Source organism: Hyla sarda, chromosome 3, assembly GCF_029499605.1.
Source record: "Hyla sarda isolate aHylSar1 chromosome 3, aHylSar1.hap1, whole genome shotgun sequence".
Taxonomy (NCBI): Eukaryota; Metazoa; Chordata; class Amphibia; order Anura; family Hylidae; genus Hyla; species Hyla sarda.
In genome coordinates this window covers 111,643,299-111,660,909 of record NC_079191.1, presented here as the reverse complement: position 1 = coordinate 111,660,909, position 17,611 = coordinate 111,643,299, and the positions used below count along the sequence as shown (strand labels likewise).

General features: G+C 41.1%; 1 protein-coding gene across 1 annotated transcript in view; it reads left to right on the top strand.

The window, feature by feature from the left end:
* LOC130361620 (ceruloplasmin-like) overlaps nt 1-17,611 on the top strand; it is a 78,184-nt gene that overhangs the window by 26,904 nt on the left and 33,669 nt on the right. The window contains 7 exon segments of the mRNA XM_056564845.1: nt 3,662-3,874; nt 4,369-4,542; nt 6,383-6,637; nt 8,126-8,291; nt 10,134-10,273; nt 11,560-11,706; nt 12,452-12,678. Coding sequence (XP_056420820.1) covers nt 3,662-3,874; nt 4,369-4,542; nt 6,383-6,637; nt 8,126-8,291; nt 10,134-10,273; nt 11,560-11,706; nt 12,452-12,678 — 1,322 coding nt within the window.

Below are 17,611 nucleotides of genomic sequence, written 5' to 3'. Positions count from 1 at the left end.
GACGTCATTACAAAGTAGAATTGGTAGCGCAAAAAATAAGCCATCATATGGATTTTTAGGTGCAAAATTGAAAGAGTTATGATTTTTACAGGCAAGGAGGAAAAAAAAATGCAAAAACGGAAAACCCCTGGGTCCTTAAAGGGGTACTCCGCCCCTAGATCCAAAGGATAGGGGATAAGATGTCAGATCGCCGCAGTCCCGCTGCTGGGGAGCCCCGGGATCCCGCTGCGGCACTCGCTATTATTACAGCACTGAGCGAGTTCGCTCTGCACGTAATGATGGGCAATACAGGGGCCGGAGCATCATTACATCACGGCTCCGCCCCTCGTGATGTCACAGCCCGCCCCTTTCAATACAAGTCTATGGGGGGGTGGCAGTCGTCACGCCCCCTGCCATAGACTTGCATTAAGGGGATGGGCCGTGATGTCATGAGGGGCGGAGCCATGACGTCACGCTGCTCTGTCCCCTGTATCGCTCCCGTCATTACGCACAGAGCGAACTCGCTCTGTAGTATTCAGCAGCTAATAAGTACTGGAAGGATTAAGGATTTTGCACTGGCAGACCCTACAGGAGCCCCCCCCCCCCCCCCGCCCTTTATGAAAAATATTTTACAAATCAGAATAATTGAGGCATATCAACTGCATTCACCCACATGCTAGCACTAGAGGGTTCCCAGCTCTTTTCCTTTCAGTCAAAATAGGAAAGAGATCTTTCGAGAGTTTTCGAGAGAAGAGTAGAGTTTTGCCTCTCAATTACCAACTAAGGTTTCTCACTGTATAAACTATCTGGAAGTATCAAGGAAACTTATGTATAGATGGAATCTGACTCCACATCGGATGAGTCAGATTTCTCCACTTAACTAAAAGGGGTACTCTGGTGAAAACCTTTTTTCTTTTAAATCAACTGGTGGCAGAAAGTTAAACATATTTGTAAATTACTTCTATTAAAAAATCTTAATCCTTCCAGTACGTATTAGCTGCTGAATGCTACAGAGGAAATTCCTTTCTTTTTGGAACATCACAAGCACAGTGCTCTCTGCTGACATCTCTGTCCATTTTAGCAACCATATGCATAGCACATGTATGCTAAGGGCAGCATGGTGGCTCAGTGGTTATCACTGCTGCCCTGCAGTGCTGGGGACTTGGGTTCAAGTCCCACTAAGGACAACAATAAATAAAGCATTATTATTATTATCATAATGTCAGCAGAGAGAACTGTGCTTGTGATGTCATCAGAGAGCATTCCAAAAAGAAAAGAATTTCCACTGTAGTATTCAGCAGCTAATAAGTACAGGAAGGATTAAGATTTTTTAATAGAAATAATTTAAAATATGTTTAACTTTCTGCCACCAGTTGATTTAAAAGAAAAAAGGTTTTCACCGGAGTACCCCTTTAAACCATTGTTGGCGATGTGTGGATGCTGGTGGGAGTGTAGAAAAATAGTAAAATTTTGGAGAGAGCTTAACTTAGCAGTAAAGGCCAAGGTGAAATCCCTGATACCATGGGGACCAGAGGCTACATTACTTTCTTTAACACTGGGGAAGTTACCTATTACAAAATTAAGGATAACTGCCCATATACTATTTGTGGCCCATAATGAAATAGCTAAAAGGTGGAAATCTAAGGAGATGCCTATAGTTATGGAAGTTATGACTATAGTTCAAAGGAACTATAAACTGGAAGAAACGGAGGCATATAAAATGTGCTCTACTTCCTTATTTGAATAGAGATGGAAACTATGGTAACATCACTGAGAAGTATCAGAATCCGATCTGATGAGATCTATTATATTTTATTAGGAGAATAGTCTCCGGATGCAGGGTAGGTACGTATGGATGAGGATGGACAAGTTGTATAAAAAAAAAAAAAAAAAAAAAAAACAATATATAAATATATATATATATATATATATATATATATATATATATATATATATATATATATGTAGTGACAACATACAGGTCAACTACTTTTAGAGGGAGGTTTATCAACAGGCATGCACCTACAAAACTGCGTGTGCAGTCTATTTTATTTTTCACAATGACTTGCACCAAAATAATCGTCTAATTTTGCAATATTTTCATGTCTTCTGCTCAGGCTTTGTGATTTGTCTTGTTGTGCGCTCCCAGGGGTATAGTTAGCAGATGAAATGGTGCACTGAATTTATCGCTTACACAATGAAAATTATTCTATTGATGAATTGAAATGTTGCTGCTGCAACATGGGTTGAATAAATCACATTCTTCTTATTTGTTCACCTTAATAAAAAGTAGTATTCTGGGACAATGAGCATTTGAGATGTTATAGCTATGTCAGCTACATCACCTTTTAAACAAATAAATATATTGGCCCGTATTTATTAATCTGCCAGAAACCTAAAATTTCTGGTTTTGTCCATAACAACCAATCACATATCAGTTTTTATACCTTAAAGAGCTCTGGTAAAATGAAAGCTGAGTTGTAACTGGTTACTATGGGCAACACCAGACAGTTTTGGTTTCAGGTAAACTGATAAATCTGGGCCAGTGTCTTTGACATCTACCTTTTTCAGGAGTGGGGAGCTAGAAATACCCCTGCAGCAGAGTCTGTTATAATATACAGTGGTCCCTCAACGTATGATGGTAATCCGTTCCAAACGGACCATCGTTTGTTGAAACCTTTGCACGTTGAGGGATCCGTGCAATGTAAAGTATAGGACAGTGGTCTACAACCTGCGGACCTCCAGATGTTGCAAAACTACAACACCCAGCATGTCCGGGCATGCTGGGTGTTGTAGTTTTGCAACATTTGAAGGTCCGCAGGTTGAAGACCACTGTTAGAGGAAATTGTACTCACCTGTCCCCGCCGCTCCGGACCATCACCGCTCGTCACCGCTGCCCGGGATGTCGCCATCCATTGCTGTCGCCGCGTCCCTGAGGTGTCCCCGATGCTCCGGTAAGACCTCTGCTTCCCCGGCATCCGCGCTCTCCGTCGCCGCCATCATGTTGTTACGCATGCCGCTCCTATTGGATGACGGGACGGCATGCGCAGCGACGTGATGACGTTGATGGAGAGCGCCAACGATGCAGAGGATCCTGAAGAGGACGCGCCGGAGCTCACGGGGCACCGTAAACGGCTATGCGGTGGCAGCTGAAGCAGTCAGCACTGCTGGATAGCCGTTTATGCGATGGCCCCGACATAAAAAAGCATCGTATGTTGATGCTGCCTTCAACATGCGATGGCCTCTGAGAGGCCATCGCATGTTGAAATTATCGTATGTCGGGGCCATCGTAGGTCGAGGGGGTCACTGTACCAAGCCTAAGGGTATGTTCACACAACGGAATTCAGTGAGAAAAATGTCCTCTTGTAAATCTCCTTGCTGAAACCCATGCAAAGAGGCAGAGTTGGTATTATCATCTGGGCAGCATCGACCTGTGTTAAAGGGTCCTTATCTTGCTATAGTGGTAGCTATGAGAATTGGGGACAACACTCCAAGTCAGGCGTTTCATATTTCACAATTTACTCTTCCCTCTACCAAGAACAACTTACACCCCTGCACACAAGACGATCTTCATCCAGCTAATATTGCTGAATCTACTATATACCATTTTGTCAAATAGTTTAAAATAAAGTCAAATTTCCACAATAGCATGAATATTAATGTAATGATAGCTTTTTTTCAGGAGCCTTATATCCAGATAATACTTCCGGGGCACAAAAGAAAGATGATTTCGTAGAGCCAGGTGAATCGTATACTTACCAATGGGAGGTTGTCGCTGACCAAGGTCCATCTGTAATGGATGATAATTGTGTTGTCAGACTTTATCACTCACATGTGGATTCTACAAGAGACATTTATTCCGGACTTGTTGGACCCTTAATTATCTGCAAAGAAGGTATAACTGGATATTCCTGTTATAGTTTTATTCATCTGTTTTATATACCTTTTATGTGAGTAAAAGATTTAATTGTAGTAAGTATTATATTTGTATTTTGCTTGAATACTTGACTTCCAAGGTCAAAAGCAAGCCCCCTGAGTTGTCGTCTGCTGCCTTAGCCTACTCCAGGGATGCAGGCATAAAGATGTATTTTAGAAAAGTACTACAGTGTATTGATTTTCAAATATTTTTTAGTACCCATTATACCCCTTTATAGGGAACCTCTAAGCAGTTTCAGTTTCATACTCTGAAATACTTTAGCTTTCATGAAAAAAATAATCTATACCTACAGCATACTGCTTTTAGAAAAAAAGAAAACAGAGGACAGAAAAAAATGCACAATATAGTAGCAGTGTTTTTTTTGCAATTTAAGAAAGCTGGAGAAAATGGCAGGAAAAATAGCACAAAAATGCAGTAAAATGCTAAACAGGTATTATTGCCTTTTCCTATAGGTGTCCTAAATGCTAAGGAGCAGAGGGAAAGACAGAAGGAATTTATTTTAATGTTTTCTGTGGTGGATGAAAACTCAAGTTGGTATCTGGATGAAAATATCAATACTTACTGCACTGATCCTGCCTCTGTTGATAAAGAAGATGAAGACTTTATAGAAAGCAATAAAATGCACTGTAAGTTATCTACTAGATAGACATGTAGATATGAGATTGTTAAAGAATGGGTACTTGGATGGATTGGTATATGGTGAGATGGGTATTTATGTATGAATGGGTATATGTATGGTTTTACATATGGCTTGTGGCATTATGCCTCTTGAATTGATGAGTCTAACTACTTCCCAAACCCCAAGTTTTGCTTTTTGGCTTGCATTTTCTTCTTCCTCACCTTCTAAGACCCATAATGCTTTCATTTATCCACTGACAGGGTTGAATTTAGGTTGAATTTACTACTTATTTTTTTGTGCGGCAAGTCGTACTTTTTATTGGCACACTTTATTTTACCATATAATGCATTACGAAGCAAAAAAAAATGTAATTGTTGAATTTTGTTGGGTAAAATTGTAAAAGTCTCATGGTGGACTATTCATTACTATGGGACATGTTATATGTACAGCACTGAGCAAGAGGCTTACAACAACACTCGGGGATGTTGTAAAGTGTTTAGTGCTCAGATGAGCAGGTTGTCTTTTGTGTTTAATGTACTTAGTGTTGCTGGGGATAAATAATAAAGCTGAGTGAAACCAGATATTATATCACCAGATTTGGTTTCAGTATCATCTCTATGCTGATGACACTTAGCTCTATACCTCTTGTGACACTCCTACTATCTCAAACATCATGTCCTCCTTTTATATTTATAAGAAAATATTTCTTGTTTTTCCTCCATTGACTAAACTACCTAAACCTGATATATCCATCTCAGTGTGGTACTACCATAAGGCTAGGTTCATACTGTGGAATTTCCGAGTGTAAGGGTCTATTTACATGGCAGAACTTCCGCTTGTGGAATTGTAGCTCAAACTATAGCCCATAGACTTCAGTCAGTGCAGGCCACACTGGGAATCTCTGGATGGAAGTTTTCCGGCAGGAGATTCAGCCTAACTCTGCCTAACTCCTAGGTAGCAAGCTTATGTCTTGGAGTTGAAATCCTCTCTCTCATCCATAAAGCTCTTCACAGTGCTGCACTTCCCTCATCGCTATCTACCATCCTGTACATGCTTAGAAACATAGAATGTGTCGGCAGATAAGAACCGTTTGGCCCATCTAGTCTGTCCAATAATCTGAATCCTATCAATAGTCCCTGGCCCTATCTTATATGAAGGATAGCCTTATGCTTATCCCATGCATGTTTAAACTCCTTCACTGTATTTGCTGCGACCACTTCTGCAGGAAGGCTATTCCATGCATCCACTACTCTCTCAGTAAAGTAATACTTCCTCACATTACTGCATAAACCTTTGCCCCTCTAATTTAAAACTATGTTCTCTTGTAGTAGTTTTTCTTATTTTATATATGCTCTCCTCTCTGTTAATTATCTAAAACTAATATCTTTACTTGTGCTGCACCAATTCTCTGGAATAAATACCCTTAGACTTACACCCACCATTTACAGTTATAAAAGTGCCCTAAAGACACATCTCTTCAAGCAGACGTATTATATCCCTAATTGATCTCGCTCCAATCAATCTGTTTCTCCACCATCATATATGCTCTATGCACTTCAAACACGCAGATATTGGTGTTTATGTAATTTATTATATTTATAAACATGGCTGAACCATAGTATATATATATATATATATATATATATATATATATATATATATATATATAATATTTACACATATTGAAAGCTCTCGTGAGCAGGACCTTCATGCCTCTAGCTGGAATAATTAGCTGTAATATTGTAATGTCTGATATTTATCCCCTCAAAATTGCAAAGTGCAGGGTAATTTATATAAATAAATATTATTATTATTTTCATTTCTTCCTATTTCTTCCTGTGTGACAGCTATCAATGGCTACATGTATGGGAACCTCCCAGGTCTCTCCATGTGCGATAACACAGAAGTCGTGTGGTATATGATCGGGACAGGAAATGAAGTAGATATTCATTCAGTGAACTTCCATGGTCAGGTATTAACATATCAGCATTATCGTGTGGATACTCTTAATGTTTTTCCGGCAACAATGATTCAAGCCACAATGTCACCTAAGAACCCTGGAAAGTGGCTCCTCAGCTGTCAAGTTACTGACCATTGGGAAGGTAAATTATTTCAGATTAAAATGATCTGTTTATTTAAAAGCTATGGTCACCTGTGAAAAGATTTTTTATTCTTGCATTGTCCTCTTCCTCTTTCTGTATGACTGTAGATCACTCAGGTGGAGGGGCAACATGGAATTTTTTAAATGTTACCCATTCTTCCCTTAACCAAAGATCATACTTGCCCTCTGATTGTTACTTACTGTATGTTTTTTTTCCAACTTAGGAGTGAGAAGAGAAGCACTTGCTCATCTTCTCACCTCGCTGCGTCTAGTAGGCCTTTTTATTGACTCCATGACCCATTTGTTTACCAGCATCCTCCTGATCACGGTGTCACATAAGCTCTCCTTACATTTTACACTGTTCTATCCTGTCTGTACATGATCTTTAGTATAAAAGCCATTACCCTCTTCTCTAGTGATACCTGTCGTACAGTACAGTAATAGGAATAGTGATTATCACTAAAGGAATTTGTAAAACTTTTCTGATATATGGAAGAGATCCATCAGGCAGAGATTACAGTACATTTTTACACATTAACTGTTGCCATAAGGAATTGTTGTCATTATTTGACCACTTTGACATGGGCATTAACTTACTTCAGTCATGTGACACAGAGCCGGGACAGAGTGCGGATTTCTCCTGGCTCATTCTTCTGATCAATAGAAATTTTAACACTCAGTGCCCACCCATCAAACATTTTAATATGCTGTTAGGATATGTCAAAAGTTTTTTCATCTGACAGTGTCCATTTAGGTGAAGTTACAATTGCCCACCAAAACCCTGGCTGTCAGAAGTCTCATTCCTGGGCTTTGTGTAAGGGTAAAGAAGACATTGTGGTGTTTATTTATTTATTTTAACTCAAGACCTCAACACCTAACAAAATGTGAATAAAGTCAATGGGTCTGAAGAGGGGGGGAGGGGGGAGACAACGAGAGGAGTGCACAGCAGTGCAAAAGATGTAAAACTGTGGTCATTGATGAATTACCTATTTTAAAATATGACAAAGTAGTAGCTTGGGGTGGTCACAAACATTTACTTTTTCAGGGAAAGATAGTCACCAACGATCACATTGTTAACTACATGTTAGTTCTTTAGGCACAGGCCTAGTTTTTATCCTGAGGTTTGACTGAGTGGGGTAAGAAGTGGGAAATTATATCGTCAGTCGATTCTAAAGGTAAGTCCTCCCATTATTAAAATGAAGTCACACCCATTTGACTTATTCCCTTACTTGTCAGACATATCAAGAATCTGTAAAAAGGTATTTGATCATTGCTCCCTAAGGTATTTAATGACAGTGATATCACATTTTTAAGGTTTGGCTACAGGTTCTCCATAAAATTGATTTTTTTTTACAATTATGGATCAGAATGCTTATAGAGGCACACGATAAGAAACAATATCAAATAAGTATGCTTTACTGGTAAATTAATACTGAAAATCATATTAACAGGATCCCATTAATCTATAAAGAAATATATTGTTCCACAGGTGGAATGCAGGCAATTTTTGAAGTAGAAAACTGTACAGGACAAACAAGTTGCAGCTTTAGCTCAAATGTAAGACAGTATTATATTGCTGCTGAGGAGGTCATCTGGAATTATGCGCCAACAGCAATAAACAAGTTCAATGGACAACAGTTGGATGATCCTGGGAGGTATGTACGGTATCTCTAGTCACAAGAGGCAGCATTATTTCTTGGTTGGAGAACATTATTGTCTCACAGACAAATTCCACAACAGAATGTAATTATAGGTCTTTTTTTTCAAATTAACATAAGTGAACAAAAGTTTCAAATTAAAGGGGTACTCCAGTGGAAATTTTATTTTTTACAATCAACTGGTGCCAGAAAGTTAAACAGATTTGTAAATGACTTCTATTTAAAAACTTAATTCTTCTAGTACTTATCAGCTGCTGTATGATCCACAGGAAGTTCTTTTCTTTTTGAATTGCTTTTCTGTCTGACCACAGTGCTCTCTGCTGACACATCTGTCCATGTCAGGAACTGTCCAGAGAAGCAGAGGTTTGCCATGGGTATTTGCTCCTACTCTGGAGAGTTCCTAAAATGGACAGAGGTGTCAGCAGAGAGCACTGTGGTCAGACATAAAGAAAATTCCAAAAGAGAAGAACTTCCTGTGGAGCATACAGCAGCTGATGAGAACAGAAAGGATTAATATATTTTAATGGAAGTAATTTACAACTCTGTTTAACTTTCTGGCACCAGCTGATTAAAAAGAAAATGTTTTCCAGTGGAGTGCACCTTTAACATAAGGGTGCGTTCACACGTAGTAAATCAAGAGTAATTCACACCAAAAAATTTACGGGCTAATTTTTTTATTTATTTTCGCGTGCAATTCGCGTGCAATGTGCCCGTAATTGCACGAGGAATTGTACGCGGAAGTGGGGGAGAAAGAAATTAAGGTTTTTTTAGCCATTTCCGCGTGAATTGCGCACGAAAACGAGGTCGGGCTGAATTTTTTTTTACCATTGACATCTATTGATTTCTGCTAGCGGATTCTGCTTGAAGAATGAACATGCTCATTCTTCAAGCGGAACGGAATTCAGCGTTGGAATTCCGCTAGCAGAATTTCCACAGTGTGAACAGGACAGAGGAAAAAAACATTAAAGTTAATAGGCAGAGGAGATGTGCATTCATTTGGAGCCGAGAATTCAAGAGGAATTACTCGAGCAAATTCCTCTTGAATTACTTTGTGTGAACGCACCCTAAATGGTGAATGTTTAGTGTCACAGTAACTTTCTAGTATTTATTTTGCATTAGTCTTAAATTCTACTTGTGTTTACTCTATTTTTACTGATGCCCAAACACTTACTGTTTCCGAATTAGCTTATACTGTATGCACATCTTCTGTAGACTTTACTGTATTACTTGGAATCATCTGCAAAAACAGAAATGAGATTACATGAAAAAAGACTAAGGGGGAGATTTCCCCATAGCAACCAATCAGATTGCTTCTTTTATTTTTTTAAAAGGTCTCTGAACAATGAAAGAAGCGATCTGATTGGTTGCTATGGGCAAATTTTCCTCTGGACAGGTTTTGATAAATCTCCCCCTAAGTTTAACCTTCAGCTTTATTAGGAGGCGGGTTGAAATGTATATTGCGCAAAAAAGTTTTGCCAAATGCATTCATAAATTAAAAAGTTTACATCCATTTGACAGTTCTACTATTCATTCTTCACATTTGCTTATGCCATTGTATTTTATTATAAAAAAAATAATAATAAAATACTGTATAATTTGTTTTCTTTTGCATAGTAGACTATCAAAATCTTTCATTTTTGAAAAGGCCTCTGCAAAATGAAAGAAGCAATCTGACTGGTTACTATGGCCAACACAGCTACTTTTCCTCTGGACAGGTTTTGATAAATCTCCCCCATACTCTCTACCCAAAACATTTGTATATATTTCTTGGTGTAACATCTGAGGAAGGCTGAAACATGATATGATCAGAGCCTTACATTGTTTTCTATTTTACTACAGCGAATCAGCAACATTTTTCACACAAAATAAAAACAGAATTGGAGGATCCTATAAGAAAGCAGTTTATGTAGAATATACAGATGCAACTTTTACTAAAAAAAAAGAAAGAACCAAGGAGGAAGAACATCTTGGACTCCTGGGTAATCCTTTATATCTTTAAAACTTGCCGATACATTTCTACAAAAATTGATAGGTTGATAGAAAGAATTGTACAGAGAGCAGAGGAAAGTCATATAGATTCGGGATGCATTTTGTTTGATTTTGAGATTTAGTGTGAAACTGTTTCCAATTTGTTGATCATTGACTTTAATATAAGTTACCTATATAGAATGGGCCTTTACCTTTAAAGTTCTTAAATGGACCAGTGCTTCAGGGTTTTCATTCATTTTCATGAATGCACTTGAACAATATTCTAGGTAAAACAAGCTACTTTTTGGTCATGCTTAATGGGGAACTCCGCCACTTCACATCGTATCCCCTATCCAAGGATAGGGGATAAGATGTCTGATCGCAGGGATCCCGCTGCTGGGGACCCCCACAATCTCTCCTGTAGTCCCCCGAGTCATCAGCTCTCCGGAGCTAGGTTTGCTCTGTGGCTGATAACTCACGATACAGGGTCCGGCGGTTCGTGATATCGTGGCTCCGCCCCCTCATGATGTCACACCCCACCCCCTTAATGCAAGTCTATGGGAGGGGGCATAACTGTTACCACGCCCCCTCCCATAGACTTGCATTAAGGGGGCAGGGTGTGATGTCATGAGGGGGCGGAGCCACGATATCACGAACAGCTGGCCCCTGTCATCAGCCATGGAGCAAACTTTTCTCCGGAGAGCTGATGACAGGGGTGCTGCAGGAGAGATCGCAGGGGTCCCCAGCAGCGGGACCCCTGTGATCAGACATCTTATCCCGTATCCTTGAATAGGGGATAAGATGTCTAGGGGCGGAGTACCCCTTTAAAGCATTCTTACTAAAACACTAAAAAATCTGATAAATATTCAGCTGTTAACTCAACCTGTAAAATAACGTATATAATGCTGCACTGCCTATTAGAAAATATCAGTCCAGATTTACTAATACTGTATAACAGACAGTGTGTTCTTAGACTAGACAGTCATCAAAACAGTGTAATTCATGCTGTTTAACAGATATAGCATACCTTTAGATTGTCTTGTCTAGGTTTAGAACCAGCTATAATTTTTCCTACATTACTTCACAATATAATGCCACAATTTTGACATATATGTAGCACATGCAGTTGCACACAAGTGCAAAGCACATGTCTATAAAGTGTCTAAACACTTAATAAATGCGGCACAAGTCATGTAAGCAGGCCTTTGCAATAATATTTATTCATTATTTTAAATTCATCCTTCAAAAAGCTATTTCTGTATAGTCAATCTTTTAATAAACTTGTCTCTATTTCTAGGACCCGTTATTTCGGCAGAAGTTGGAGATACAATAAAAGTTACTTTTAGGAACAATGCAAGCCGCCCCTACAGTATCCAGGCCCATGGAGTGAGCTATATGAAATCTATGGAAGGTGCAGTCTACGAAACAGGCAACGTCTCTAAAGGTTGGTGCTGGTTACTTTTCTATTTTTATATCATAAAAGCAAGTTTTATCAAGTCACAATGATCTTCAGAAAGTTACAGACATGTGATTGGAGTCTGTGACATCTCAAATTGCTCTTCTGATTACTTAAATGTCGCATGTATTGAAATGCCATTGAATTAAATAGATATTACAAACTTCTGTGGCAATGATGTATAAACACTTATAAAGCCCTTTGTTCTTCAAGTTAATAAAGTGAGATTCACTTATAATTAACCATTGATTTCCATTCCCACTGAGCCTGGTGTTCAGTAAGCTAAAATGTTGCAGTTTTATGAGTAAATAAAAAAAAAATTTTTGCGTTTTCTTGCTACCACAAGCACTAGGGAGTAGAGGCAGTAATTGGATTTCAGCATCATACCAGTGCAGACAAAAGGTATGGAAAAAATGTAACATGTGAAAACCGCTGGAATGAAACAGATAGCATGTAGGACTAGTAATGATATAAGTAAAAATTTTCAGCTTGGTACATATTCAAGTTACATAAAATATATTAACCGCTATAAAGTAATAGCACAAATAGAGTTTAAGCATGAATGGGATAGGAATAAGGCTATCCTTTCTATAAGATAGGGACAAGGACTATTCATAGTATTCAGAAATATTGGGCAGACTAGATGGGCCAAATGGTTCTTATCTGCTGACACATTTTATGTTTCTATAAAAAGATTATTATTTAGGATATTAACTCATTTTAAATCTTCCAGCGAATCTTACAACCACAGAATCAGATCAAAAGTCTCAGGCTTCCCATGTAGAGCCAGGAGATACCTTCACATATGAATGGCACGTACCATACAGAGTGGGACCAACCCTTGATGACCTAAACTGCATACCATGGCTGTACTACTCATCGGTTGATGTGGTCCGAGATCCTTATTCTGGGCTTGTGGGTCCTTTGTTAGTATGTATGAGCCTGAATGATGGCAAACCGGTAAGTCTTACCATTTGATTTTGTACCTACTATTAAGCCACATGACAAGGGGTCTGTTTTCCTTCTTCTGAGATCCAGAAATGGAGTACTCAGAATTATTCCTCAAAGACGAATCTGAAATCATGTGAGCTGACTAACTCAATGCATCTAAATGGCTGACCAACTAAGAAACCGATTCGGAAATGATTAATACTCCAATCAGGCAAAAATGTTTATAAGGTTGAAAAAATCCATTAAGTTCAACTTATATCCCTATTGTGTCCCTGCTGTATTGATCCAGAGGAAGGCAAAAAAAATAAAAATTATGAGGATGCCTATTGCCCCATACTGGGGAGAAAAAAAAAATATTCTCAATTCCAAATATGGCAATCAGAACAAATCCCTGGAAAAGTGTTCTGTTCCTATAAATCTAGTATCCATAACCTGTAATATCATTACTCTCCAGAAATGCATCCTCTTTTGCTGTATTCAATTGAGTTCACTATGAACACTTCCTTCTAGTATTTTAAGCTATAACAATACAGCAATGATCCCCACTTCCCAAGAAGTGTTAAAGGGGTACTCCGGTGGAAAACATTTTTTTAGGTCTTTATAAGTCAACTGGTGCCAGAAAGTTAAACAGATTTGTAAATTACTACTTTAAAAAAATCTTTACCCTTTACCCATTTTTAGCAGCTGTATGCTACCAAGGAGACATATACTGTTTTAAGCGTAGTGGAGCGCATTGTACTCCCCTCATATACGTACAAAGTATGTCAGGCAGAGAAGTGCCAGGACATGCACAAAGGAGTGGCAGAGACCTAAATTCATCAGGCAGAGGTCGCAGCAGACTAGGGGCGAGTGGCAGCAGGAGTCACAACGAGAGGCCTGAGCTCCCGGTATCAGCTAGTGGTCATGTCTCGACCAGCAACCTATCTGCCATCATCGATTGGTTAACACGGTCATTTACTTCATCACAAGTGACATCTGACACCCCCAGTCAACAGTCGGTGGGTTCCACATACACAATCCTCAGTTGACATGGCCCGGGAGCAGCCCCTGTCCTCCCATTTGCTCTATCCTATGCTGTTCCCTCCCCCACACAAGTATCTTATGTTGTGGGTTCAGCTCCACTATTTAGTGAGGACGATCTACTAGAGGACTGTCAGCAGCTACTGCCCAGCCAAGAAGTTTAGGAGATACTTGCTCTGATAGGCGGGAAAGTAGCGATGAGGAGAGTGCATGGGAGGTGGAGTTGCGAGCGTTCAGGCTCCTGAAGCAGATACTGTTGAGGAACCTGAGGAGGGCATCAGTGACGTGCAGATACAACTTGATGATGATGAAGCCGATCGCACTTGGGAGCCGGGTGCAGAAGGGGCTTCAACATCAGGAGAGGAGGGTTGCAGGTTGCCCGTGAGGCAGCAGCTGAGCCAGCAAGGTGGTAGCATTGTTGGCAGTCAGCATGGTGGCGGAAGTTGAAAGTTTGGAGCCAAACGTGCCCGGGGTATACCACCTGCTTTACTGCAACCTACCTTCCCAGGTGGTATTGGAGCAGGGGTTCCTAAAGTCAGTGGCAGTAGCAGTCAATCAGTGCAGACTGTTGCAGGGAAAATCAGCTACTCAGCGGTGTGGCAGTTTTCCATCAAGCATCCGGAGGATGTTAACATGGCCACATGCAAGATGTGTCAGCAGAAGGGGATGCGTGGCCAGGGTCCCGCACCACGGCCGTGCGTCAACATATGCAGCATCACCATAAAGCAGCCTGGGAGAACCATGGCTCCGATGTGGTGGTCCAGCCTGCTGAATTCCCCAGTGGCATGCCGCTCCCTGTTTCAGCCAGCCAAGGCTCCACCACCTCAGCCGAAGGGAGCTGTGTGTCTTACCCATCATCTGTCGCTCCAGATACTCCTGCTCCTTCTAGTTCGATTCAGTCCTTCCGCCAGCAACCCATCAGCAAAGCCATTATCAAGAGACAACAGTATGTGCCTACTCATCCAACGGCGCAGAAGCTGAATGCGCTCCTGACCAGGGGGTGGAGAGTCCCAAGCCGTCATTTCTTTGTGAAGAAGGCAATACCAGCCCTGCAAAATTTTGTGGTACAGAAGGTTGGCCAGTCCTTGAGCCTGTCGGTGTGTACCAAAGTGCACGGCAGTGCCGATGTGTGGAGCTGTAACTACGGTCTGGGACAATACATGTCCTTTACCGCCCACTGTGTAAATGTGGTTCCTGCACAGCCACAACAGCAACTTGGACAGGTCATGCCAATTTCGTGTCCATGCTCTCAGGCCATTGGTCCTGTGACAGTGTGCGACTCCGCCTCCTCTTCCTCCACTGTGTCCTCAGGCTCCACTGCACGGACAAGTCTCAGTGCCCCTCCAGCATACCATGTGACACACGGAGTCACACAGGGGCGGAATTGATTCATCATGAAATCGAATCATGGCTTACTCCACGAAAACTGGAAATGGTAACCATGGTGACCGACAACTGGAAGAACATCTTGTCTGTGCTGCAACAAGAAAGACATGCGCCATGTATGGCACACATGTTCAATCTGGTTGTCAAGCGGTTCCTGAAGTGTTCCCCCATCTGCAAGACATACTAACAAAGGAAACTTTGCATGCATTTCAGCCACTCGTACACCACAAAGCACACCCTCTTTGAGCTGCAGCATCAGAACGGTATCCCTCAACATAGTCTGATTTGTGACGTTTCCACACATTGGAATTCTACCCTCCATATGTTGGACCGACTATACGAACAGAGAAAAGCCATCACCGATTTCTTGATGATCCAAGCAGATAGGGGTACTCCCCTGTGTAACTTCAATGTCAACCAGTGGCAGCTCATACGTGACTCCTCCCGTTTGCTCAAGCCCTTTGACATTATTAGTCAGGCGCCAGGATTACGGGATGAACAACGTCATTCCACTGCTTCATTTACTACAATATGTGTTGGAAACGATGGCTGGTCAGGGCACTGGAGACGTGGCGCTTACATCTCATGGACACATGAGCCCTGTGGGGGCTGAACTGGAGGAGGAGGAGGAGGATTGGGATGGGCTCAGTGGAGCACAGTTTAGGTTTCGCAAGATGGGCAGATTTTCTAGTCATCTGAAAGGAGAGGAAAAGGAGGAGCAGCCAGAGGAGCTAGAGGGTTATGAGGAAGGCGAGACAGAGCACCCAGACACACTATGGCAGTATGCAGTGGAGATGGAGGTAGGTAGTCCCTCCGAGTCAGTTGCACAAATGACATGATGCATGCTCACTTGCTTGTGTAGTGACCACCAAATTGTCAGCCTTTGGCAGCGGGATGACTTCTGGCTCATCACCTTTTTGGATCCTCAAACACAAAATGGGGGCCTTTTTTACACCCACTGAGAGGGAGGACAAACGGGCCTACTACAGAGACATCCTATGTAGTCAGTTGGCTGATGCCTATCTGCGCCATAGTCCATCCTCTCACAGGTCTGACTCGGGGGGCCCTCTGCTCTCACCTTCCACTGCCATGGCACCTTCCACTGCCATGGCACCCTTTGGAAAAAAAAATTACTGAAATCAGTCGCTTCCTACAACCATCAATAAGCTTCTTACACCTTTCAGCCGGAATCTTGGACCACTCTTCCTTTGCAAACTGCTCCAGGTCTCTCTTATTGGAAGTGTGCCTTTTCCCAACAGCAATTTTAAAGGGGTACTCCCGTGGAAAACTTTTATTTTTAAATCAACTGGTGCCAGAAAGTTGAACAGATTTGTAAAAAACTTCTTTAAAAAAATCTTGATCCTTCCAATACATTTTATGGGCTATATACTACAGAGGAAATGCTTTTCTTTTTGGATTCCTCTGATGTCATGACCACAGTGCTCTCTGCTGACCTTTGCTGTCCATTTTAGGAACTGTTCAGAGCAGCATATGCTTCCTATGGGGATTTTCTCCTGCATTTCTTCTGTAGTATACAGCCCCTAACAAGTACTGGAAGGATTAAGATTTTTTTTCATAGAAGTAATTTACTAATCTGGCACCAGTTGATTTAAAAAAAAAAAGCTTTCCACAGGAGTACCCCTTTAAGATCTCTCCACAGGTGTTCAATGGGATTTAGATCTGGAACATTGCTGGCCACTTCAGAACTCTCCAGTGCTTTGTTGCCATCCATTTTCGGGTGCTTTTTGATGTATGTTTGGGGTCATTGTCCTGCTGGAAGACCCAAGATCTCGGACGCAAACCCAACTTTTTGACACTGGGCTGTAGAGTGCGACCCAAAATCCATTGGTAATCCTCAGATTTCATGATGCCTTGCACACATTCAAGGCACCCAGTGCCAGAGGCAGCAAAACAACCCCAAAGCATCATTGAACCTCCACCATATTTCACTGTAGGGACTGTGTTCTTTTCTTTGTAGGCCTCATTCTGTTTTCGGTAAACAGTAGAATGATGTGCTTTACCAAAAAGCTCTATATTGGTCTCATCTGTCCACAAGACGTTTTCCCAGAAGGATTTTGGCTTACTCAAGTTCATTTTGGCAAAATGTAGTCTTGCATTTTTATGTCTCTGTGTCAGCCTGGGTCCTCCTAGGTCTCCTGCCATAGTGTTTAATTTCATTTAAATGTCGACGGATAGTTTGCGCTGACACTGATGCTTCCTGAGCCTGCAGGACAGCTTGAATATCTTTGGAACTTGTTTGGAGCTGCTTATCCACCATCCAGACTATCCTGCATTGGCACTTTTCATCAATTTTTCTCTTCCGTCCACATCCAGGGAGAGTAGCTACAGTACCATGGGTTGCAAACTTCAAGATAATGTTGCGCATTGTGGACAAAGGCAAATCTAGATCTCTGGAGATGGACTTGTAACCTTGAGATTGTTGATATACTTCCATAATTTTGGTTCTCAAGTCCTCAGACAGTTCTCTTCTCCTTTTTCTGTTGCCCATGCTTAGTGTGGTTCACATAGACACACA